The following is a 27,627-nucleotide window of genomic DNA, read 5'->3' as shown; positions in this document are numbered from 1 at the left end:
AATTATTTTATATTGGAGCAATTTTTTTTTTCTTCTAATAACCTATCCAAAAAAAGATATTTCTTCTTTTTTCTTATAGCAATGCACTCAATAATATGTTGTGGGGTGGGGGGTGGGGGGGGGGGGGTGTGGTATTACATTTGGTTTACAAAATAATTACTTATTACTTGTAACATAGGTATTAAATGAATTGAGTTTTATATAAGTAATGAATTGATGAGTTCCACACCGAGTCAACTAAACCACCACCAAATTGAGAGATTTTTAAGTTATAGAGTGGCAGTTTGGTAAGAATCATAGCGGGCTGGGAGCTTGAGACCAAATTTTCATAATCCTAGAACTCATACAAGCCCTCCATGATTAAAGATTTTGCATTCAGACAAAAGTCTAACAAGTAAAAAATTTGCTTTACCACGTGGGTTTGGCAAACTCCACTCCCTATTTTCAAATTATTATTACCATGCTCAACCAATAGGCAATAATTAATGCACATCCCAACTAACTTTGGTATTTTGAGAGGAAAAATGGGGTTGAAAGTGATTAATTTAGGGTTGAAAATGACAAGTCTACTTTATGATTATTGAGATAAATTGACAAATAAAAAATTTGTTTGAACGAGTTTCACCAAACAACTTTGATAGTTGAGATCAGAGTAGTAGATATACACACATATATCTTTTCTTGTTTGCTTCCAAAGGAAGTGGATATTTAAGTAATAATGTCTTGATTTTATTGAGCATCGAAAACTAATCTGTCATCAATTTGATCTAAATAGCCCAAACGTAATTTAGAATTTTTGTATTAATCTGTCTTCAATTACTTTAGAATTATCAATTTTTTTTTGGAAGTATTTGAATTAAGTTCTAAGTAACTCAAATTCACAAGATAAATTTTAATAAAAGTGAGGTTTTTGTAAATTTAAAAACTGATGATCTAATATAGTATAGCCAATTATCCTTACATTAGGCTTCAAACCTGTTCTAGCTTGAATCAATAACATTTTGTTTTACAAGTATAAATGTGGTAAGGACATGTTCTATATTCTTCATTTTTCTGGTTCTGTTCTCTTGGGCTTTGCCGAGTATTAACTGGTGTGTGGGTAAATAAAGCCTTATTGGGCTTTCTGGTTAGGCTGAGGCTTAGGCTCGGTAGATTCACTTACCAAATCTCCTTCTTATTTTTTTTTTTTTTTTTTTTATTAACAAATTACAATTTAACCATTTGTAGTTTGATCAAAATTTAAGTTGTCTACTTATTGTTTAAAATTTAACACTTTACCCACTTGAAGTTAGCTCAGTTAGAATTTCGTAACTCACATTTATTAAAAACATAGCTAAATATGTAATTTTGCTCCACTTTTATGTCTTTTTCTTCTAAAAATAAAAAAATAATATCAAAATAAAATATCAAAAGGAATCTAGGAGAACACTTATATCATAGAATTTTAAATCACAAATAAGCAACTTAAATTTCAGTCAAATCTCAACTTAAATTTCGACTAGCTTAAATTTAGGCCAAACTAGTGTGGGCATCATGTAATTTGTTCTTTTCTTTTCATTCACTATTTTTATGACACGAGAGATATTACGTCCACAATATTTTCACAACAAATCACATGTAGTTAGTTGTTATTAGTTCAAATTTGAACCTAACACTAAGATTATTTTTTTGTCCTAATAATAACAATCAATAATAATCTACCACTTAAAATTTGTTATATAGATATTATAAAAAGCTCGTAAACATATTATTTCTCACGTAAAAAACATGTTCCAACTAGAAGGGGCATCACGTAATTTGCTCTTTCCTTTTCCTTCACACTATTTTTATGACACAAAAACATATTCCTGCAGCTCCTTCCTTCATTTCACTCTTTTCACACTCAACTCAAAACACAAATTAAAACCTCAAAACCTAAAACTTGGTCCCTTCCTAATGTCTCGAACTAAAACAATGCGTGAGCGTTTTCCAGACGACATCGTAGAAGACATCCTGGGTCGGCTACCAGTGAAATCCTTAACCCGATTCCGGTGCGTTTCTAAGTCTTGTAACTCAATCATCACTGACACCACTTTCATCAACAAACACTTCAAGCTCAACCTTAACCAACCCGAATCATTAATATCCACAAACACTCACAGTGGGTATTTGCTATATACTACAAAGGATAAGAATAGTTCACCATCTTCCAAACAATTGTGTACGGTTGTTTGCAACAACGACCGCACTTTGACCCAGGTTTCCAGGTTTGAAATCCCACTCTTTTTGAAAAGTACAGTATAGTTGGTTCCTATAATGGCTTGTTCTGCCTAGCTAGTTGTGAGAAAGAACTTTGCCACATTATTTATTTGTGGAACCCAAGTATTAGAATGTTTAAAAAACTTGTATCTACTCGCTTTAATCGCAAGGATAATGAAAGAACCGCTATTGGATTTGCTTATGATTCTCTGAACAACGACTTCAAGATTCTGAGAATTGTGTGTAATGCGATGTTCAGTGAATCACAAGCTGAAGCAGAGATTTACACGGTAAGTTCGGATTCGTGGAGGAAGGTTGAAATATCAATGGAGTCCTTAAGAGGGTGGACAGTGACTGAACCAAAACTTGGGACTATTTCTTGTGCTTGGGATCCCTCTCCCTTTATATTTTATAATGGAGCTCTGCATGCTTTAGCATTTACCATCGGCTATGACTTCATTTTGTCCTTTGACATTAGCGATGAGAGCTTCCATGAGATAATGATGCCTCGTAATCACTTAGATGGAGTGACTTTGAATTTACATAAACTTGCAGTGTAAAAGGGATTGCCGGCTAATTTCGTTTTCGCTTATGATCCTGGCAATGTGCGTAATGGGAGTGTCTTATGCCACGTATGGGTTATGGAGGAGTATGGTGTGCCCGAGTCTTGGACTAGAAATTTGTGATACCAATGGAATGGGTTTGGAGGGAATATTTCTTTGGCTGCACTAACAATGGTGAACTTCTCATTAAGAATACCACTGGGCTGGTTTCAGTTGATCCTGAAAGTCAAAATCAGAACATTCTTGCAATTGAAGATGCTAATTGGGTGGCTATCTCAGCTAATTCAATGGAGAGCCTGGTTTTACTTGATGGGGGTAAGTAAATGTGAAAATTAACTTTAGCTATTATATCACTCTCAGTTTTACCACCATCATTGTGAAAATTAACTTTAGCTAGAATAGCTAAATTTGTATATACCTTTAGCTAGTACTTTTGGGGTCAATCTTTTTGATTTTGTTTTTCTCTTTTCAGTGTGCATTTCTTATAAGCAAATTTACAGCTTGAGCAGAGAATGCTAGGCTTAGGGTTGCCTTTTGCTAATCCTTGGCCCTGTTCTAATAATTCTAACTTAAGTCAATTTTGGAGTTTAAATTATCACTTGCGCTTTTTTTTTTTTCTTTCTTTTCCTTGACTTTCTCAGCAGCCAAAGAGTGACTGTCATTAGTTAGGATTTTGTACCCAAAGTTTAATAATGATTAACTTTTTTCTTTACTTGATTTTGTTCAAAATTGGCTTTGCTTTGTGTCTCATTTTGTTTGGTTCTTTTTTTTAGCCTCTGTCTGGTTGCTGTAAAATGGAAGGAAAATGATTGTTAAGCCAGTGTTAATATTAGTTTATGCACTACCAGTTAATTGAATTAACATCAATAGGGACTAGAGAGAATGTGGAGGTTGCAAATGTTAATAGTTTTGATGTGTTTTTGTCCTGTCTACCTGCAGGAGGATTGTTTAGCTGTTTGTGTCTATGTTTGGTGAAAGTAATTGTGGGTAACAATGTGTATTGAGGTTTGGGAAAATTTTCATTGATTACCGTCTACTTTACTTTGTATAGATTTTGTTATTATTGCTGAGAATATCCAGCAATTCTTTGCACATTGTAGGTGTTATCAATGTTACAAGTAGCAACGAGACGTATTTAAGAGTATACCATTGTAGTTAGCAACTCCGAAATGTGCTCAAAATGGGGATTTCAGATAGCTAAGCAATTTTGTTCTTTAGTACTTTCGCCATTGACCATTCAAAAACCCATTAGCCTAATTGGTCTGCACAGTAATGTTTAGTTCCATAGCTATTTCTGATAGAATATTGTTGTCAAATGTTCTCAAGTCCAACAAGTAGCAGTAGTTGAAATTATGCTTCCTTTTTGAAGTTTAAAACAGTGGAATCCTGATCGATCGTAATTAACAGTGGAAGAAACAAAATATTGCGTTAATATCATTAGTAGGTGTTAATGTTCCAATGAAGTAGGCCAGATTTTAAGTATTTGTCATATGCATGTTTGATTTTAGGATAGGAAAAGTTTCTGTCTTATTATTGTATTTGATAAATAATAAAACTTCATTGAGAGGAAATATCAAACACAAAGAAACATCTTGTGTGCTGAGGAAAACATGAAAACCACAAAACTAAGATGCACTTCTATTATTAACAGGTACAGCTTTTTTTTACTATTGATTTATAAGAGATCTAATAGTTGAAAAATACACCACTAGCCATGTCATCTGTAAAAATTTGTTAATGGTCTCATCAACTGATCTATTTAATGGCACCTTATTTTTCTCATCCTCGTTCATTACTCAAAATGTTACACAGATAGAGAGAGGAGGAGGAGGAGGAGAAGAACTCCAATGTTTGCTCCGTGGATGACCTAGGCGGTGGCGGTGCTTTGGGCAGCGGTGGTAGCCTAGGCAGTAGCAGCAGTGGGCTGGGCAGCAGTGGCAATGGCCACAGCAGGGTGACTTAATAAAAATTAATTGGAAACTTCCTTGGTCTCTTTAGCTTCCTTTACACTGGTGGTTTTCTTGTGGCAGCTTCTTTTTAGAGCTTTGCCTCTAGGAACTGTTCTTGCTAGCAGAAATATAACCGCTGATATGACCAAGGATTATCTTAATTTAAGGATGAACACAATTTACTTTCGTACAATTAAGACATAAATTGTTTGTTGCTCTGTTTTTCATTTGTAATAGATGTAAAAATAGTATTTCTATCTAAATTATGGCATGGGCATAAGTTTTTCTGCATTGGAATTAGATGTTTCTGCTACAAAGTTCATAAAAATACAACTCTCCATTCAAGGGAGCACTCTACTCTACTACCAGTTGATGATGAAGGACTAGGTTGCCAACCATCAATACAACCGGTGCTCTAACTTCCAAACTTGATCGTACAAAGGGTAGAGTAATGGCTAATACAATAGATAGATGAGTCTAAAACTGCAAAGTAACTCAATCTCTCAACCGCTGTTACTGAAAACGGATTGAGCTTTTGCTTTTGCTCTGCGTCTGTGTCTGGGACTTCAATGGAATCCCATTCTATCTGTGTTTTGATGACTCTATTATCCGTCACCAAAGGTGATTTGAACCGGTTGAAACCACTGAAAACAATGAAGGGTCTATCTTCATATTGCCTCAATAGCCTTGACGTAGACAAACTTCCCTCGGCCATAGCAGTAGCAGATAGCTTTTCTTTAGTTTTTGATTGAAGATGGTACGTAAGGGTTTGGGTTGGGAGCTGAAAATAGTTTATACGTGCATAGAGTCTGACTAGGATCTCCAATCCTTTTGGAATTCAAAGCAAGTATTTCAAGGTTTCTGTTCGAGATTTTCTTAAAAAAGATGATTCTAGTAGTGATTTTAAAAATAAAACACCAACTCTTAACCCCCCCCCCCCAAAAAAAAAAAAAAATCTATTGTTTGAAATTATTGCAAACAAAAGGTACAAACCAATATATCAACCCTGTTCTTTTTCCACGCTGATGAAGTAGTATTGTTGGCAGCCATGAGACCCTTGAAATAGCGGAAGGAAAACACAGAGGTGTGAGAGTTCAAATAGAGGTTTGAGGGTACAAATAATATTGTCAAAAAATTTATGTGTTAATTTTTGTTGGGTTGTACGGTTTTGATTTTTTTTAATATTTTTTTTATGGGAGCGGTTTTTGAGTTTTTTTCTTTGGGATTGGAGTTTTTGGTCTCACACTTTCACGTTTGTTTTCTAGGTTGTAAGGTTTTAAATCCTAATCCTAAAAGAATGTTGATGGCATTGGTTGTTTGTTGGTTGTGCTGTCTATGATTCCACGAAATAAGAGTGATGCTGGAGTAGAAATGGCACTTTTTCTCTGTCCCGCTAAACCCGCCCCTCCCCGCTTCGTCCAGCGCAGGTTTTCCCCGGCCTTGCAAAGGTGGTGGGGCGAGGATGGGCTTAGATTTTAGCCCCGCACCATGGGGTGGGGCGGGGATGGGTTTAAACTTTTTAGACCCACCCCGCCCCGCCCCTCCCCTCCCCTCCCCTCTTTACTAAAGGTTATAATTGTAAATTTTTCATATTAAACAAACATATTAATATTAACATATTTTATTTTACCAAATGTGGTCCTCTGTCTTTATTTTGTTTTTTGTTATACTATGAGATTTGTTTTTTTATGATTGTCTTGTTAAACACTTGGATATATTATTCAATTTTTTCTAAAAATTTATTTGATTTGATGGGATAAATTTAGTTATAATTTCAAGTATATTTTTATTAATGAAATAAATTTCATTAAAAAATTGTACCAATTGTAGGGCAAATCAACAAAAAATAGAGTTTTACGAGGTGGGGCGAGGCTTCGCGGGGCTCCAAGGGGCCGGGATGGGATGAGAAAGTTTTTCCCGTCATGTGGGGGCAGGGCGGGGCGGGGCAGGGATGGGGCAAAACAAAACCATGCAGGGCGGGGACGAAGACCCCATCCTTCGGCCCCGTCCCGCCCCATTGCCACCCCTATGCTGGAGTAGTTAATTGTTTGGTGCAATATCAAAGTAATTTTGATGGGGAAATTAATGTTTATTTCTATTAAGGACATTCTTTCTCTTCTTGTTGGCGTGATTAGTTATTTTGATGATGTTGGTGTCCCTTCACTATGGTAGTTAAAAACATCAACTAGTTAGTTTCTCTTTGTTCTTCTGCATTTAAATGGAGATGAGAGTCTAGTCTTGTTAGGAAAAGAAGAAGAAGAAAGAATTAGACAAAAAAGAAAAAGATTATCATAGGAAAATCTAACGCATATATTGTATTAAAATATTTTAGATTAGTTTTATGAGTGATGATGATGTTGGCAATTTGCGTTTTCATTTTGAAAATTTAGGATTACCATAATGAGCCATATGGTTTGTCTTCATTTTTTATTCAGTTATATGATGCTATAGGAAAGTCAAATGTGTATTTTACAAAATCTTAAATATTAAATTAAACATAAATATAACTTTTTTTTTTCTAAAAAAGAAAACATAAATATAACTTTTTATTCATTGTGCTCAAGTGATCAAATTGGAAGGCTTTTAAAATTATTGAAGCTGTAGCTGCACTAGAGCACCCTCTTTTGGAATTTAATGGTCCGTTTGGATTGAGAGGAGAGGAAGGGGGATTAGAGTAGAGTAAAGTAGATTTAACCCAAAATTAACTTATTTTTAACCTACTCTATTTTACTCCTCTCCACTTTCCTCATTTCCCCCTCAATCCAAACAGGCCCTTAGGTTTTTTAAATGTAAATAACCTCAATAAAAATTTTTAAATCTAAACATATTATTAATTTTCGTTTGCTGCCACATAAAAAGAAAAAAAAATTATTAGTGCAGTATTATTGAAAATGCTAAAATAATAATTTGTTATCAATATTAGTGCAGTGTTGAAAATGCTAAAATAATAACCTGGTACATATGGGCAGCCGCCTCTGGTGTCGTAAATAAGTGAACATGTTGGTGGTACCATGTTGTGTAGTCCACATCTAGATGAAAATTTTCATCCTCAACTATATTTTGAGCTCGCTCGTTCCAAAGTTGGTAGTAATGTGCATAATGCGTACACCAATCAACACCAGGCTTTCCTATCAACTTTACACAATGCACAGATTTATCAAAATTGTCAGTAGGCCACTTTGGACATCTTTGCAACAATCCAAATTGTCGCATGACTCTCTCTGGATGGTAATACTCAACAATTTGGAAACATAGCAATGGCGCTATTGTAAGTCATATATGTTTTCTTGCAAGACACCATGGATGCAAATAATTATCATATGGTGTCCAAACAACCTGCGATTTTAATTACAATAACTATGTTATAATCGATCAAGACAATAATATAACTAGTAAATTAATCATTGATACATTGTGACAACATATATTACCTGATTCTTATTATGTGTGTCATGATTAGAACGGTACGCAAGTAGAACATGCGTTGGTGTGTGAGTATACGTTCTCCTGGTATCCCACCTATACACAATTAATGATTGCTACTGATTTTAGGGTTTGGAAGTATTAAGGATAAACGCTACAGTATACAATATTGTATAGAAATAAAAAGTAAATATTATACCTGCAACCGTATGGATCGTCACCATTTAAATTTATTATAATTATTGAAATTGGGGTCAGATATGGAAGATGCTCTCATGCCCATAATTGTAATATGAAAACTGGACCTGTAACCTCCGTACTTTTTTTAATAGAAGCAGTATACAACTCTTTATAAAGCAAAGCAAGTGTGGCACTACCCCAGCTATATTGCCTAGCTACACCAAAGTTCGCTAACAGCTTGAGAAAGCAGCAATGCAAATTATTTTGGCTCTTATTTCCAAATAGTAAAGCCAAAACTTAGAACATGTATGCCCTAGCATACTGTTGGGTTGTTACAACATTGGCACCCTCCAATAGGTTTAAGAATGTATTCCTAACCCATGTTATTTTAAGGCTACCATATGTCAATGCAGTTTTAGGTGATGTCACTCCAAGTAAATTCTGACAAACTGGTTCCCATTCCATATTAGTGGGTCCGCGCACTACATTGCCATCAATAGGCAATCCTGTAATGATTGCTATATCTTGTAGAGTGATCGACATTTCACAATTAGGTAGGTGAAATGTATGAGTTTTAGATTGTCACCGCTCCACTAAAGAAGTGATAAGACTTTAGTCAATATCTATATGTGGTAGGCGGGTAACACGATATAGTTTACATTGATGCAAATATGGGGTGATACGCTCACCTAATTGCTGGGGGGATGCAAACCGTTGGGGTTGCACTCGTAACGTGGAAACCTGAATTTTTTAAAAAAAAATGTATAATGTTATATTGCTAATGTTGAAATTATTTTCATGTAAATTGAATAATTGTAGATATTATTAGGATATTAATAAATTTGGATTTCGCAACATACACTGCCTTCCATTGCATCATTAGAGATGTGATATTGTTGTTGGGTTAGCAGAGAATGATCGAATGACCCAGGCTCCATTTCAAATATATCCTACATTAAATGCTACAATGAGTTAAACCATATCTAAAGATGTGTTTTCACAGTATCTTTAATATATAAATACTGAGATTAAAAAATTACAATATCTGAAGGTACATTTTTTACAAACCATCTATATAAAAAATTACAAACTAAGCAAATAATTTTCAATTAAATTAGGGGCTGAGAAGTTTACTACAATTGTGATACAAAGTGAAGGAATGTAAGAGTTATAGAGTGATACTTGCAAGAAAAGAAAGAAAGCAAAAAAAAAAAACATAATCAGATAATCATAAATATCTTCTAAGAACAAAAGAGCAACAATAAAATATAATAACATTAATATAACCATATATAAAACATATAATTAATTTTTATGCCAACTAAACTTTAAAGAAAAAGAAACACAAATGTACTATTTATTGTACTAAATAAAAATAATACACATACATATCTTTATTATAAATCAACAAATATATTATGCAATATATTTTTTTCCAAGTAATGATGTAATAACTGATAATAACAAAGTAAAATTGATTATAAAAATATCACAATAATACAATTTGTTACAATATTTGTGGTCATATGCTAATAATAACAATAAATAATATTAACTAATTTCAAAATTAACAAAACATATACATAAATTTAATTAGATAGAGAGTTGAGATGCTTACGATAATTGTGATACCAACTGAAAGAGTGAGAATTATAGAGTGATACTTGCAAAAAAAGAAAAAGAAAAACACAATTAGATAATAATAAATAAACAAAAATAACAATACTAAAAATGTTTGTAGTCCTAACCATAAAAAATTCATTAATCTAAAATTTGAATAAAAACAACAACAACAACAATAATCACAATCACTGAAGCAAAAAGTAAAAAAAACTTACATTAATCCAAAACTTACAATCTTTAGTTGTGTACGCTAAAGCAAAATTGAAGAAAAACTGAACAATCAAAGAGATGAAAAGTAGAAGTGTTTTTGTGAGAAAACTTCAGGAAGGACTTGCCTTTTATTACAAAGATGTGAAATAAAAGACAAAGAAAGTCATTTGTCACGGGAGGTAAACTGAGATAAATTCTCTTTGTTACATCAATCATTATTTTTGCAGAGATTCTTATTCAAATACCGTTTGATTCTTAGCAAAGAATCTATGTATTGCAAAAATTTCATTTGTCACATCAATCATTTTTTTTTCTATAACTTTCACGTTTTAGAATCTATGTACAACTTGAATTTGTTTCAGGCAGATAAGAATCCTTCTATTTCGGCAATGCCATTGCTATAATTGATTTTTTTTTTCACATTTTCGACAATGGCATTGCCACAATACCCACAATTCTTTTTTTTTTTCTTTTTTTGCCCCTATTTCGGCAATACCATTGCCATAATTCTTTTTTTTTCCCTATTTCGGCAATACATTGCCACAATTCTTTTTTTTCCCCCCTATTTCGGCAATACCATTGCCACAAATTTTTTTTTCTCTTTTTTCCCCCCTATTTCGGCAATACCATTGCCATAATTCTTTTTTTCCCTCCTATTTCGGCAATCCCATTGCCATAATTCTTTTTTTTCCTCCATTTTCAGCAATGAGATTGCCACAAAACATTTTTTGCTTCCTTTTGGGCACTCGCGCACGAGCATTGGGCACTCACTGACTCGGGCAGGGGCTAAACAGAAGAAATTTCAGCAACACTGTTGCCAAAATTCCAAAATTTCTCTCTCCTCAATTTCCCTTTTCTCTCTCATACTTTTCTTAAAATTTCAGCAACAATATTGCCGAAATTCACTCTCTCTCTTCATTTTTCCAAATAACTTAGAACAGTTACTATAACCACAAAAAACTTCATTTTTAGCCATTTTTACCAAAAGACTCGTTTTATGACACATAAACATATTCCTCCAGCTCCTTCCTTTCATTTCACTTTTTTTCGCACTCAAAAGTCAAAACACAAACTAAAACCTGAAACCTTGAACTTGGTCCGTTCCTAATGTCTCAAACTACAACAACAATGCGCGAGCGTGTTCCGGACGACGTCGTAGAAGACATCCTGGCTCGGCTACCAATGAAATCCTTAACCCGTTTCAGGTGCGTTTCGAAATCTTGTAACTCCATCATCACTGACCCCATCTTCATTACCAAACACTTGAAGCTCAACCTTAACCAATCCGAATCATCAATGTCCACAAACACTCACAATGGGTATTTGCTATATACTACAATGGATAGTTCATCATCTTCCAAAGAATTGTGTACGGTTGTTTGCAACAACGACCGCACACTGACCCAGGTTTCTAGGTTTGAAATCCCCTCTTTTTTTGACAAGTATATGATTGTTGGTTTCTGTAATGGCTTGTTCTGCCTAGCTAGTCGTCAGAAAGAACTTTGCCACATTGTTTATTTGTGGAACCCAAGTATTAGAATGTTTAAAAAACTTGTAGCTACTCGCTTTAATCGCAAGGATAATGAAAGAGCCGCTATTGGATTTGCTTATGATTCTCTGAACAGCGACTTCAAGATTCTGAGAATTGTGTGTAATGCGATGTTCAATGAATCACAAGCTGAAGCAGAGATTTACACGTTAAGTTCGGATTCGTGGAGGAAGGTTGAAATATCAATGGAGTCCTTAAGAGGGTGTGCAGTGACTGAACCCAAACTTGGGACTATTTATTGTGTTTGGGGTCCCTTTACATTTTATAATGGAGCTCTGCATGCTTTTGCATCTACCGTCGGCTATTCATTCATTTTGTCCTTTGACATTAGCGATGAGAGCTTCCATGAGATAATGATGCCTCGTAATCACTTAGATGGAGTGACTATGAATTTACCTAAACTTGCAGTGTACAAGGGATTGCCAGCTAATTTTATTTTTGCTCATGATCTTGGCAATGTGCGTAATGGGAGTGTCTTATGCCACGTATGGGTTATGGAGGAGTATGGTGTGCCCGAGTCTTGGACTAGAAAATTTGTGATACCAATGGAATGGGTTCGGTGGGAACATTTCTTTGGCTGCACTAACAATGGTGAACTTCTCATTAACAATGCCACTGGGCTGGTTTCAATTGACCCTGAGAGTCAAAATCAGAACATTCTTGCAATTGAAGATGCTAATTGGGTGGCTTTCTCAGCTAATTCAATGGAGAGCTTGGTTTTACTTGATGGGGGTAAGTAAATGTGAAAATTAACTTCAACTATTATATCACTCTCAGTTTTGCCACCATCATTGTGAAAATTAACTTTAGCTAGAATAGCTAAATTTGTATATAACTTTAGCTAGTACTTTTGATGCTGAAACTAAGGTTGTAATTGTTTCCATCCTTGAGTTTAAGAAATCTCTCAATATGAATTGGTGAAGTTAGCTAAATTGCATTTGAGGAATGATAGTTGAAATGTTGAATTGAGGTCAATCTTATTGATTTTGTTTTTCTCTTTTCAGTCTGCATTTCTTATAAGCAAATTTACAGCTTGAGCAGAGAATGCTAGGCTTAGGGTTCCCTTTTGCTAATCCTTGGCCCTGTTCTAGTAATTCTAACTTCTAAGTCAATTTTGGAGTTTAAATTATCACCTGCGCTTTTTTTTTCTTTGTTTCTTTCCTTTTCTAGGCTTTCTCAGCAGCCAAGTAGTGACTGTCATTTGTTAGGATTTTGGACAAAAAGTTTAGTAATGATTAACTTTTTTGTTTACTTGATTTTGTTCAATATTGGCTTTGCTTTGTGTCTCATTTTGTTTGATTCTATTTTTTAGCCTCTGTCTGGTTGCTGTAAAATGGAAGGAAAATGACTATTAACCCAATGTTAATATTAGTTTATACACTACCAATTAATTGAATTAACATCAATAGGGACTAGAGAGAATGTGGAGGTTGCATTCATCTCACATTTGGAATTTAGTTCCAGCGTGCTTGATGTGGTGTATTTGGAGGGAACTAATCGAAGGACATTTGAGGATTTGGATGAATCTGATGACCACCTGCTTGCTCTCTTTGCTGGTTCCCTTTTTGACTGGGCTAGGGCTTGGGGACTCACTTCTAGTGATTCTCTTCCTGCTTTCCTTAGCTCTCTTCTTCTATGTAATTAGTGCTCTTGTTATGTCTTAGCATTTCCCTCCTTTTTGTACTTTTGTTGTGCTAGTGCGTTTTTGCATTTAGCAGTTTTTTGAATATACATGTTTCTTATCTATCAAATAAAAAGAATGTGGAGGTTGCAAATATCAATAGTTTTGATGTGTTTTTGTATGTCTACCGGCAGGAGGATTGTTTAGCTGTTTGTGTCTATGTTTGGTGAAAGCAATTGTGGGTACCAATGTGTGATTGAGGTTTGGGAAAATTTTCATTGAGTACTGTCTACTTTATTTTGTATAGATTTTGTTATTATTGCTGAGAATATCCAGCAATTCTGTGCACATTGTAGGTGTTATCAATGTTACAAGTAGCAACGAGACGTATTTAAGAGTATACCATTGTAGTTAGCAACTCCGAAATGTGCTCATAATGGGGATTTCAGATAGCTAAGCAATTTTGTTCTTTAGTACTTTTGCCATGGACCATTCAATAACCCATTATCCTTATTGGTCTGCATAGTAATGTTTAGTTCCATAGCTATTTCAGATAGAATATTGTTGTCAAATGTTCTCAAGCCCAAATTATGCTTCCTTTTTGAAGTTTAAAACAGTGGAATCTTGATCCATTGTAATTAACAGTGGAAGAAACAAAAAATTGCATTAGTAGGTGTTATTGTTGCAATGAAGTAGGACAGATTTGAAGTATTTGTCATATGCATGTGTGATTTTAGGATAGGAAACGTTTCTGTATTGTTATTGTTTTTGATAAATAAAAAAACTTCATTGAGAGGAAATATCAAACACAAAGAAACATCTTGTGTGCTGAGGAAAACGTGAAAACCACAAAAATAAGATGCACTTTTATTATTAACAGGTACAGCTTTTTCTTACTATTGATTTATAAGAGATCTAATAGTTGAAAAATACACCACTAGCCATGTCATCAGTAAAAATTTGTTGATGGCCATGTCAACTGACCTATTTTATGGCACCTTATTTTTCTCATCCTCTTTCATTACTCAAAATGTTTACACAGATAGAGAGAGTGAGAGAGAGGAGGAGGAGAAGAACTCCAATGTTTGCTCCATGGATGACCTAGGCGGTGGCGGTGCTTTGGGCAGCGGTGGTGGCCTAGGCAGTAGCAGCAGTGGGCTGGGCAGTAGTGGCGTTGGCAATGGCCACAGCAGGGCGACTTCATAAAAATTAATTGGAAACTTCCTCAGTCTCTTTAGCTTCCTTTACACTGGTGGTTTTCTTGTGGCAGCTTCTTTTTATAGCTTAGCCTCTAGGAACTGTTCTTGCTAGCAAAAATATAACCACTGATATGACCAAGGATTATCTTAATTTAAGGATGAACACAATTTACTTTCGTACAATTAAGACATAAATTGTTTGTTGCTCTGTTTTTCATTTGTAATAGTTGTAAAAATAGTATTTCTATCTAAATTATGGCATGGGCATAAGTTTTTCTGCATTGGAATTAGATGTTTCTGCTACTAAGTTCATAAAAACACAACTTCCCATCCAAGATGATCTTTCGATGGAGCACTCTGCTCTACTACCAGTTGATGATGAAGGACTAGGTTGCCAACCATCAATACAACCGGTGGTCTAACTTCCAAACTTGATCGTACAAAGGGTAGAGTAATGGCTAATACAATAGATAGATGAGTCTAAAAATGCAAAGTAACTCAATCTCTCAACCGCTGTTACCGAAAACGGATTGAGCTTTTGCTTTTGCTTTTGCTCTGCGTCTGTGTCTGAGACTTCAATGGAATACCATTCTATTGGTGTTTTGATGATTCCGTTATCCGTCACCAAAGGTGGTTTGAACCAGTTGAAACCACTGAAAACGATGAAAGGGTCTATCTTCATATTGCCTCAATAACCTTGACGTAGACAAACTTCCCTCGGCCATAGCAGTAGCAGATAGCTTTTCTTTTGTTTTTGATTGAAGATGGTACGTTAAGTGTTTGGGTTGGGAGCTGGGATTAGTTTATACATACAAAGAGTCTGTCTAGGATCTCCAATTCTTTTGGAATTCAAAGCGAGTATTTCAAGGTTTCTGTTCGAGATTTTCTTAAAAAAGATGATTCTAGTAGTGATTTTAAAAATAAAACACCAACCCTTAACCCCTTTGAAATTATTGCAAACAAAAGTTACAAACCAATATATCAACCCTGTTCTTTTTCCACGCTGATGAAGTAGTATTGTTGGCAGCCATGAGACCCTTGAAATAGCGGAAGAGAGTCACAGAGGTTTGAGAGTACAAATAATATTGTCAAAAAATTTATGTGTTAATTTTTGTTGGGTTGTACGGTTTTGATTTTTTTTTTTAAATATTTTTTTATGGGAACTGTTTTTGAGTTTTTTTCTTTGGGATAGGGGTTTTTGAGTTTTTGGTTTCACACTTCCACGTTTGTTTTCTAGGTTGTGAGGTTTTAAATCCTAATCCTAAAACGTGAGTGTATCTAATATTGCAGTTGTATGTGGATCCAAACGAGTGATGGGCTCAAGCCTAAAGAGCCTTATACAATGAAATTTGTAGAGTATGAGTTTGAAACCTAGGTTAGGGATATTGGAAAGTTGATAAACAGGCTAGAATGCCGTAATCTATGTAAGTAATAGATGAATATGACAAAAAACTCTCATCGGACGTAAGCCGAGGACAATTTGTATATCTTTTCTTTTTCTAAGCAAAAGATTACAATTTTTTGGTTTCCAAAAGAGATCCCCCCCCCCTTCTTTCCTCTCTCGTCCTCTTATATCCTTCTTCTTTTTCCTTGTTTCATCCACGTGTAACACAAATTTTCCTTCTAGATACTTGTCACATCCACCACCTTCCTAAAGTCTTCAAATAATAGCTGGAAGGCTGAATACTACTGTTCAGAGGTCATTTCTCAATTAATGTGGCCAGGGAGGTAGATGCAGGGCCTTTAATGCGGTGGTAGCAGTTTTTTCCTCAGATATTTCTCACACGTTCCTGCTTCTAATGGGTGCTTGGATCATGCCTTTACCCAACAGATTTTCTAGAATTCTGTCTCTAAACCCTTTAGCAAGTCCCCTGGCCTTTACTGGGCCCGTCTGAGGAGATACTCCTCCTCGGATAACTCTTCGGCCCCTTGTAGCGCGGACTGACCTGTGGGCCTCGAAGACTCTGACTGAATGGACTTATACCAACAAACCAGGCCCAAGGCCCAAACGTGCATTTAAGCATTTTTACCCCCCCACAATAGCCCCTCAAAACTTCATTTTTCCCCCCCATTCGAGGAGAGAAATGGAGTTTTGAACCAACAGCACACCCTCCACACACTTTGCAAACTGCCACACGTGTAGGGGTCCTTTTGTTCCTTTAAAATCACCTCTGACGCTTCGAAACCCGGAACACTCGCATTAATGACTGCAAGTTACATCTTGTTCCCCACGTTCAACCGTGAGATACGCATCCAACGGTCCCGATTCGTTCTAAAAAATTGAGCGGGATAATTCTGATTTGATGCCGCCTCCCACATGCCAAAACGCCTAGGAAACCGTATCTCCATCCATCCTTTCAGAAATCAATCAAATCTAAGAGTTAATCACTATCTTTTCTCTCAAGAAGCTCGTGAAGAATCGCCTAATTATTTCCCGTAAGTTTTCAACTTCCTTTACTCATTTCTTCTCGGCTTCTGTCCTCGGTCACCATCTAGACCCCTCCCCTTCTCTAAAATTTCATTCTCACTCCCACCAAATGGGTAGATTTAAGTGTTTAGTAGATACCGACGCCGGTATGGAGGGTTTTCGGGCCAAATATCAAATTCCCCAAGACATAGATTTAAGATATTGCCCAGTAGAAGCCATAGGTAACGCTAGGAGAGAGGGAAAAGTTATCATTCCTATTATCGCCTTCCTAGAAAGTGGGATGACCCTCCCCATGAAAAACGTAACTAGCGAATACCTACGCAACCATAGGTTATGCCCAGATCAGTGCACGCCAAATGTATTTAGAGTCTTAGGTTGTGTCGATACTTTAAACGAGCTGATGGGTCTGAACCTCACATGACACGACGTTGTTTACATGTACGAGTGCCATAAGCTTAAAAGTGTAGGATACTACCTCAAATCCAGATCTAGCATAGTTAGGCTCATATCCTGCCTTCCCAAAACCAACAAAGGCATGAAAAACGACTACCTTATCGCCTCGGGAAACTAGTCTGACGGCCCTCACTGCCCTGTCGAATGAGGAGACCCAGGTGTGACTCCATAGGAGTTAGATTCCCTAACCCGTGACTTAGTCCCATTATCTTTCCTTTTTTTTTTTTTGCTACATTGCATATTATTACACCTTTCTTTGATATTTATTGTCGATTTAACCATGTTCGTCTCCTCGGATGTTTTTGACAGATAAACAACACGTACGGCCGCACCTAAGTCTTTGCAACGTCGCAGACCTCAATCGCAGTCTCTGATCCGAAGTCTTTGTTAGCAAAGACCTACAAGTGAGAGCAGCTCACCTGATATTAGGATAAGATCCTTTATTAGACGACTTCCAAGAGATTGACATCGCGATCACCGCAGGAGACAAACAACGCAGAAGAATAGACGTTTCACGACGAGACTTCCTTTCTGACCACAAACTCCCAGACGACCCCTCCATCATTCTATACTCTCGTCCCATTACAGCAATTCCTCTCTCGGCACATTCCCAAACAACAGCCGTCTGAGAAGAACCTGCGTCCTTGCAACAATCGTTGGACGAGGAGATTGACCAATTTCGCCTTGAAGAAGCTGAGAGACCTCGAGAGGATTAACTCGTCATCCTCTCAGACGAAGAGCTTGTGCCCGCAGAAATTTCGGGCATAAAAGGTTTAATAATTGCACAGCTCGACTCTAGATCTGAAGAAGATGATATGTCCACTCTTAGGAAGTTGATGTCGAAGAGGGGCACGAAAGCCTCTAAAAAGGACGCGGGTGAGTCCTAGATCCCTCCCCCTCTGCCACCGTCCCCTCCTCCCTCCGACCCTAAGGTTCCTATTCCGGAGCCTAAGAAGAAGAGGAAAAACGAGGCCGAGGAGGCCGAATGGAGAGGCAGAAGAAACTAAAGCAACAACAACAACAATCGAAAATAAGCTAAGGTAAGGAACATGCCTCTTCGGTAGAGAGTGGGGAGTACTGTGACCTGGCCGAGGTACGCCGTACACCATCCAATTGGACTCCCGAACTAAAGCTAGATGGAGCCCCAATCTCCTACCAATCTAGCATCAGGGCATTCCAGCAAGGACACACTCATCACCTTGCTGAGGCTTTGGAATGGCCTCTTCTCCTACCAAAGGACATGGATGCCCTAGATAAGATGAATCAACCACATCTTTTTCTCTCGCTCAAAAAGAACTTGGCTTTGGTGAGTGTCTCATGTTTACCCCCGCCTTACTGCTTTCATTACACCTTAATGAAAAAATTGTTTTCATGTACTTTGAATTTGCTTTAACAACAATGCATTTATTTTAATATCTTAACGCAGGCCATTCAAAAAGTCTTTGCTGCCAAAAACTGGGTGGAAGACTCTCGGAAGAAAGCTGCAGCTGAACTTGAGGTCAGGCAGGAGATCGAGAAGTCCCTAGGCCAAGCTCTTGTGGAGAACGAGAACCTAACCAAGCAATTAGCAGAGTAGAAGAGGGAGAGGGACGGTGCCAAGGCCAGCCTAAAAACGATGAGAACCCAAGTGGAGGGGCAACGCAAGCTTCTGCGTCAGAAGGACGAGGACTTGTCCAAAGCCCAGCAAGAAAACTCCGACCTGAAGAAGGAGCTTGCTAGAATGAGGGAAGAGGCTCGTACCTTCAAGGAAAGCATGGAGGCCGCGAAGAAGGCTACTTACAAAGAAGGAGTGGAAGCGACAAAAAATCAACTAACAGAGGAGTTCGCCGAGCTATGCCGGGAGTACTGCAACAAGTGTGGGCGGAAGCTCTAAATGTGGCAGGGATTTCCACAACTTCTGAGTTGAGGAAGCCTGAGAACATTTGGCTTCCTCAGGACATCCAAGTGCTCGAAGAGCTTCCTCCTGTCGCCCGTACCCCCTAGACAGCGCCTTATTCGCATCCATCCATGATTCTAGAGCCCATTCCAACTCCTAAAGAACCTGCGGGTTCTGACAAATAGAAGAAACAAGGCGACGGAGCCGAGAAGCCTACGAGCCATAATGCCGAGCCCAATGTTCCTCCACCAATGGCAAGAGATAAAAGGAAACAAGTCCAGACCTCGTTCGAAGCAGAGCTAAAACAAACAGAGGAGGACTGCAAAGCAAAAGGGGCTACCAACACTTCCAAGCAGGACCCTCCTACCAAGGCTTAAGGCTCAGGCCACTTAGGACCCCTTTTTCCTTTTTGTGATGAGTTTTTTTTTTTTTTTTTTTTTTTGTATTAGGACTTTCATTTTAACTTTTTTATTGTAAAATTTTATTTCCAATGTATCCATTGACAAAAATTAATGAGAAATTTGAAAGGTTTGATTTTTCAACTGGCTTTCAACCTTCAGTACAACAATAATAATTCGCTTCTTCTTACCGTAAAATTACATGAAGTACCTTCAGTACAACAATACTAAAGTTTTTACAACATTTCGATTAGCAGTAGCTTCAAATAAAGTACATACACTTGGTGTATATATGTAAATCATGCCTCAAAACCATAATACATGTAATACAGTAATACACAATCTAAAACTGAACTTAGCATTTAGTTTGGGACATAAAGCAATCCATCAAACTTACTGTGGCTCATCAACACATCAACACTCATGTCGTATGGTTTCTGCTAATTTTCCCAAAGTAGAGGGTCTGAGGACCCGACATAACTAAAGTTCTGTTTAACAGTCAATAGGATATCAATTCCCACAAGGTATTTGGTCCGAGGACAATGCATGACCAAGTTTCTGTTTGACGTTTAGCAATAGCGAATTGAAATGTTAATTTCTCCAAAGTAGAAAGTCCGAGGACCCGACATAACTAAGGTTCTATTTAACAATCAATAAGATATCAATTTTCACGAGGTATGTGGTCCGAAGACCATGCATGATCAAGTTTTTGTTTGATATTTAGAAGTAGTGTATTGAAAATGTTAATTCCCCAAAGTAGAAGGTCTGAGGACCCGACATAACTAAGGTTCTGTTTAACAATCACCAAGATATCAATTTTCACAAGGTATGTGGTCCGAGGACCATGCATAACCAAGTTTCTATTTGATATTTAGAAATAATGAATTGAAATGTTAATTTCTCCAAAGTAGAAGATTTAAGGAACCGACATAACTAAGGTTCTGTTTAACAATCAATAGGATATTAATTTTCATAAGGTATGTGGTTCGAGGACCATGCATGACCAAGTTTCTGTTTGATATTTAGAAATAGTGAATTGAAAATGTTAATTTCTCCAAAGTAAAAGGTCTGAGGACCCGACATAACTAAGGTTCTGTTTAACAATCACTAAGATATCAATTTCCACGAAGGTATGTGGTTCGAGGACTATGCATAACCAAGTTGCTGTTTGATATTTAGAAATAGTGAATTGAAATGTTAATTTTTCCAAAGTAGAAGATCTGAGGACCCGACATAACGAAGGTTCTGTTTAACAATCAATAGGATATCAATTTCCACAAGGTATGTGGTCCGAGGACCATGCATGACCATGTTTCTATTTGATATTTAGAAATAATGAATTGAACTGCATAATGATAATTTGAACAACGAACGACAAAAGTGCTTTTTATTAATAATAATATCTTCGTAGGTTGTTTACATTCCAAGGGCGTTGTACAATTTTTTCATCTAGATCAACTAAGCGATATGACCCTATGCCCGCTACAGAAATGATCCGATATGGTTCTTCCCAATTTGGTGCTAGTTTTTCCCACGCTGGATTTTTGGAAGTACCCATGACTTTCCTCAACACCAAATCCCTAGGCGCTAGTGGCCTTAGCTTCACATGAACATCGTATCCTCGTTTGAGCTTCTACTGATAATAAGCCATTTGAACCATGGCGGCCTCTCGCCGTTCCTCAACCAGATCCAGGCTTCTTTCCAGGATGCCATCATTATTTCCCGGGCTGAAAGAACTCGTCCTTAATGTGGGAAACCCAGCTTCCAAAGGTATTACCGCCTCGGCCCCGTAGGTCATGGAGAAGGGTGTTTCTCCCATGGATCTTGGCGGCGTAGTCCGATATGTCCACAAAACGTGTGGCGATTCCTCTACCCATCTACCCTTTATGTCATCCAGCCTCTTCTTAAGTCCATTAACTATAACTTTGTTAACAGCCTCGGCCTGCCCATTTCCCTGAGGATAAGCGGGAGTGGAGTATCTATTTGTGATGCCCAAGTCATTACAATATTTCCTGAAAGCTTCACTATCAAATTGCACGCTATTATCTGAAATAAATGTGTGAGGTACCCCAAATCTAGTGATAATGTTCTTCCAAATAAATTTCTTGGAGTCCACATCTCTAATATTTGATAAAGGCTCAGCTTCGACCCACTTGGTGAAGTAATCAGTTCCCACGAGTAGCCACCTTTTGTTTCCCACAACCCTCGAAAAAGGCCCAACTATATCCAGTCCACATTGAGCGAATGGCCAAAGACTAGACAAAGGATTAAGGACACCACCAGGCTGATGAATATTGGGAGCAAAGCTCTAGCATTGGTCACATTTTCTTGCGTAGTCCTTAGCCTCTCTCTGCATATTGGGTCACCAATATCCCTGAGTCAGAGCTCTATGGGCTAAGGATCTCCCCCCAGTATGGCTTCCACAAATTCCTTCGTGTAGTTCTTCCAAAAGTGCCTTCGTCGCTTCAGGATGTACACACAATAGGTATGGTCCGGAAAAGGAGCGTTTATACAACTTCTGATCCTTGGACAACCAGAATCGAGGCACCTTTCGACGAATTTTATCTGCTTCAGACTTCTCCTCGGGCAGAACATCGCTTTTTAGAAAAGAAACCACGGGGTCCATCCAGCTAGGTCCGGGCCTTATCAGATAGATATGAACGGCACCTGTGGTAGTTAAAGTCGGTTTCAACAAGGCTTCGACAAGGATAATCCTAGGCAAACACTGAGCCGAGGACGTCGCCAAAGTGGCCAACGAGTCCGCATGCGTGTTTCCACTTCTAGAAACATGCGAAAGGAAGAAAGAATCAAACTCGGATTGTAAACATTTGACATGGGTCAGGTACTTTTGCATTCTTAGATCCCTAGCCTCCATGGTCCCCGTCACTTGGCCCACAACTAATTAAGAATCCGAGAACATATGAACTGCCTTTCACCCCATTCACCGTACCATATCCATACCGACTAAGAAAGCTTCGTACTCAGTCTCGTTATTAGTGGTCGAGAACACTAATCTCAATGATTTCTCAAAGGTAATTGCCTCAGGGGATACCAAAACTAGTCCAACGCCAGATCTCCTCTGGTTTGCTGCCCCATCGACATAAACTTTCCAAATCGGAGGCCCTTTGCATGTGATCATGCCAACTGATTTTTCATCTATGTGCGATTCCTTCACAGTTTCTTCTAACAATGGTTCGATGAATTCTGCCACCAAATCAGCGAGGACCTGGCCCTTCACCGAGGTGCGTGGCATATATTTGATATCGAAAGCTCTCAGAATAGTTCCCCACTTGGCTACCCTCCCTGTGTAGTCAAAACAACGACAGTGTGGGATTGGAAGTAGTGAGGAAGTTTTCGTGTAGCATGGATTACGGCAAGAATTTCCTTCTCCAAAGGTAAATAACGCATCTCAACTTCATTCAAAAATTTGCTGACATAATAAACCGGTCTTTGTACCCCACCGTCTTCCATTATCAAAATCAGGCTGATTGCATGGATAGCTACAACTAGGTATACAAATAGGATTTCATCGACCTTCGGTTGAGACATGATGGGTGGCCGGGAAAGATATTCCTTATGTTGCTGAAAAGCTAACGCGCACTCCTCGGACCATTGGAATCATTTCCATTTATTTAACAATTGGAAAAAAGGTCTACACCTATCAGCAGACCGAGAGATAAATCTGCTAAGAGCAGCAGTCATCCCGGTCAATTTCTGAACTTTCTTCGGATTTCGAGGTGGTTGCAAGCCCTGAATGGCTCTGACCTGTGTTGGATTTACCTCTATTCCTCTATGAGTCACCATGTAGCCTAGGAACTTTTCGGAGCCCACCGCAAAAGAACACTTTGAGGCATTAAGGTGCAGCTTGTACTTCCTAAGTGTTTGAAAGGTGTCGTCCAAATCTTTCACATGCATAGGTACTGTCTTACTCTTCACTACTATATCATCCACATATACCTCAATGGTCTTCCCAAGCTGAGATTCGAACATTCTGGTCATCATCCGTTGGTAAGTAGCCCCTGCATTTTTCAAACCGAATGGCATCACTTTATAGTGATAATTCCCCGTAGAAGTAATGAAGGCAGTCTTCTCCTAATCACCCAACGCCAAAGGTATTTGGTGATAACCTTAGAAGGCATCTAAAAAACTTATCCGAGAATGCCCAATCGTAGCATCCACTAGTTGATCGATGCGAGGCATCAGGAATGAGTCTTTGGGGCAGACTTTATTCAGGTCTGTGAAGTCCACACATACTCTCCACTTTCCGCTCTTCTTTTTTACTACGATAGTGTGCGCCAACCATTCTGGGTAAAAAACTTCTTTAATAGCCCAGCCATTTTGAGCTTGAGCACTTCTTCCTTGACGACCTCGGCATGTTCTTTCGAAGAACGCCGAGGTGGTTGCCTCTTGGGAATAACAGCAGGGTTGACGTTCAAATGATGGCAAATGAAACTTGGGTCAACCTCCGGAGCCTCATAGGGATCCCAGGCAAAAACATCGATATTATTTTTCAAAAACATCACCAATTCCATCTTCTCTTGGTGTGGTAACCGTATCCCTACTTGAAAGAACCTTTCGGGGTCATCATTTATGAGAAATCTTTCCAAAACTTCACACATGGCCTCCTCTGCTGTTACCGCACCGGGCGCATCCAGAGTTGTTAATAGCTATAAATCTTCTACAACCGAGGTCGAGGACTCTGACTTGGCTTGATGCAGCACCGCGGCCAATATACATTGCCTTGCTACTGATTGGCTACCAAGAATTTCTTCAATTGATCCACCCGAGGGAAATTTCACTTTAACATGTATAGTCGAGGAGACAGCACCCAAAGCATACAGCCAAGGCCTGGCGATGATGGCCGTGTATAAAGAATATGCGTCAATCACAATAAAATCTACATCGACCGTTTCAGAGCCCGATTGCACGGGCAATCGAATTTGTCCCTTTGGTATAACAGTCTTCCCTTCAAAGCTTATCAACGGCGAGTCATAGGTAGTGAGATCCTCCAGCCCTAACTTAAGCCCCTTGAATAAGTTAGGGTACATAATATCCGCACCGCTACCCTGATCGACCATCACCCTCTTGACATCATAATTCCCTATCCTCAATGTGACCACCAGGGCATCGTCATGTGGTTGGATAGTCCCAACCTTATCCTCATCAAAGAATCCCAAAATAGGCGTACTCCCTTTGATCCTTTTCGGCCTCGAGCCAGATTCCTCGGCCTGGGTATGTGACACCGCCATCACCCTTGTAGGATAGAAACCGGTCCTGCCAGGTGCAGCAAAGATGACATTAATCGTTCCCAAGGGCGGCCGAGATGAGTTATTCTTCTGATTATTTGAACCCGAATGATTTCCTTGTCCGTTGGGTTGATACAGGTGCTGCTTCAATTTTTCCTCGCTAACAAGCTGCTCTAGATGGTTCCAAAAGGTCCGACGATTCTCGGTAGTATGACCCACATCCTAATGATACTGGCAAAAGAGGTTCTGATTCCGTTTCACAAGGTCCCCCGCCATCTTATTGGGCCACTTGAAGTAGGGTTCTTTACAAACTTTCTCCAGCAATTGGTGTACTGGTTCTCGGAATACGGTATTAACTACTTGAGGAGTGGCTGAACCAGATTGCCCAGAGAAATCTCTCCTTGGCTTATTGTTATGGTACCTGTCCAACCTGAAATCCCTTCTCTCTTGGGGGATAACCTTTGTCTTACCCTTACCTTGTTGTTGATCTTCCTCAACCCTTTTGTACTCGTCGATGCGATCCATGAGGCGACGTACACTTCGCACGGGCTTTTTGGTCAGAGATTTCCTTAAATCGTGATCAATTGGGAGGCCCACTTTGAAAGTGTTAATTGCCACTTCATCAAAATCACCTTCGATTTCATTAAACATTTCCTAGTATCTGTCAGAATACACTTTCAAAGTCTCACCCTCCCTCATGGCCATGGATAACAATGAGTCCAAAGGCCGAGGGACTTTGCTGCATGTAATGAATAGAGACGCAAATGCCCTAGTGAGTTCCATGAAAGAATCGATAGACCCCGACTTTAGTCCGTTAAACCATCTCATAGCAACAGGTCTGAGGCTAGAAGGAAAGACTTTGCACATCAAGGTTTCGTTCTGAGAATGTACCGCCATCCTCTGATTAAAATGACTCACGTGTTCGACTGAGTCTGTCTTGCCATTATAGATGGTGAAGGTGGGCTGAGTGAACCGCCGTGGGAGCCTTCCCTTCTCGATCCTGTGTGAGAAGGGTGACTTGGAGAGTTGGTGCAACGCTCGGCTCATAGCATCGTTCCCTAAGCCCCTGGAGGGAAACTTTTTATGCCTACGACCTGGAAGCTCATCCTTCTCGTAAGAAAAGGTTTCGCTAGGGGGAGTCTTGGACCTTGGACTGTAATTGCTTCCCTGGGAACCCCTAGAGGAAGGATTGGACGGAGGTGAAGCCCGCCTTCATCTGACACAGTGTAGCTTTTTCTTAAGGTGGTCAATCTCCCTTTGCATGGCCTTGGCATCATCCTCATGGGTGGCCCTGCTCCCACCACGCAAATGACTTGCATCAGGGTATATTGTATACACGCTTCCCTCTCGATCCCTCCGACGCTCAAGACGCTCAAAATGATCTTTGCGCTGGGACCCCTGAGACTCTGCATGATGCGAATCTAAGCCTGCCATGATGTTCCAATTCCTTCAACCTTAGATTTCCCACAGACGGCGCCAATTGTATGTGCACAATTTGTACCCGGACCCAAACAAGTGATGGGCTCAGGTGCAAATAGCCTTATACAATGAAATTTGTAGAATATGGGTTTGAAACCTAGGTTAGGGATATTGGAAAGTTGATAAACAGGCTAGAATACTGCAATCTATACAAGTAATAGATAAATATGACAAAAAACTCTCATCGGACGTAAGCCGAAGACAATTTAAATATCTTTTCTTTCTCTAAGCAAAATATTACAATTTTTTGGTTTCCAAAAGAGATCCCCCCACTTCTTTCCTCTCTCGTCCTCTTATATCCTTCTTCTTTTTCCCTATTTCATCCACGTGTAACATAGATTTTCCTCCTAGATACTTGTTCCATCCACCACCTTCCTAAAGTCTTCAAATAATAGATGGAAGGCTGAATACTACTGTTCAGAGGTCATTTCTCCATTAATGCGGCCAGGAGGTAGATGTAGGGCCTTTAATGCGGTGGTAGAAGCTTTTTCCTCAGATATTTCTCACACGTTCCTACTTCTAACGGGTGCTTGGATCACACCTTTACCCAACAGATCTTCCAGAATTCTGTCTCTAAACCCTTTAGCAAGTCCCCTGGCCTTTATTGGGCCTGTCCGAGGAGATACTCCTCCTCGGACAACTCCTCGGCCCCTTGTAGCGCGGACTGATTTGTGGGCCTCGAAGATTCTGACTGAACGGACTTATACCAACAAACCAGGCCCAAGGCCCAAACGTGCATTTAAGCATTTTTACCCCCCACAACAGTCTAATTAAAAAAATAAAATAAATTGTAGTAAGGTATATATTTGTGAGGCTTGCAAAGTTAACATGATGGTTTTATGACTAAATGAAATAAAAGAATGTTGATGGCATTGGTTGTTTGTTAGTTGTGCTGTCTATGATTCCACGGAATAAGAGTGATGCTGGAGTAGTTAATTGTTTGGTGCAATATCAAAGTAATTTTGATGGGGGAAATTAATGTTTATTTCGATTAAGGACATTCTTTCTCTTCTTGGTGGCATTATTAGTGATTTTGACGATGTTGGTGTCCCTTCACTATGGCAGTTTAAAACATCAACTAGTTAGTTTCTCTCTCTTTGTTCTTCTGCATTTAAATGGAGATAAGAGTCTAGTCTTGCCGGGAAAAGAAGAAGAAAAGAGAATTAAACAAAAAAGAAAAAGATTATCATAT

At 38.6% G+C, this 27,627-nt stretch overlaps 1 protein-coding gene and 1 pseudogene across 1 annotated transcript; both read left to right on the top strand.

Moving 5' to 3' along the window:
* Nucleotides 1–1,935: 1,935 nt before the first annotated feature.
* Nucleotides 1,936–4,735, top strand: LOC142644728 (F-box/kelch-repeat protein At3g23880-like; annotated as a pseudogene).
* Nucleotides 4,736–11,225: 6,490 nt separating this feature from the next.
* LOC142642726 (F-box/kelch-repeat protein At3g23880-like) lies at nt 11,226–14,839 on the top strand. The gene is made up of 2 exons (XM_075817145.1): nt 11,226–12,467; nt 14,399–14,839. Exons 1-2 carry the CDS (start codon nt 11,294–11,296, stop codon nt 14,560–14,562), a joined length of 1,338 nt encoding a protein of 445 aa, XP_075673260.1. The 5' UTR covers nt 11,226–11,293; the 3' UTR covers nt 14,563–14,839.
* The last annotated feature ends 12,788 nt before the right edge of the window (nt 14,840–27,627 follow it).

The sequence above is a fragment of the Castanea sativa genome, chromosome 7 (genome assembly GCF_040712315.1).
Source record: "Castanea sativa cultivar Marrone di Chiusa Pesio chromosome 7, ASM4071231v1".
Classification (NCBI taxonomy): Eukaryota; Viridiplantae; Streptophyta; class Magnoliopsida; order Fagales; family Fagaceae; genus Castanea; species Castanea sativa.
Note: the sequence above shows the minus strand (reverse complement) of the source record. Positions and strands in the feature narration are given on the sequence as shown.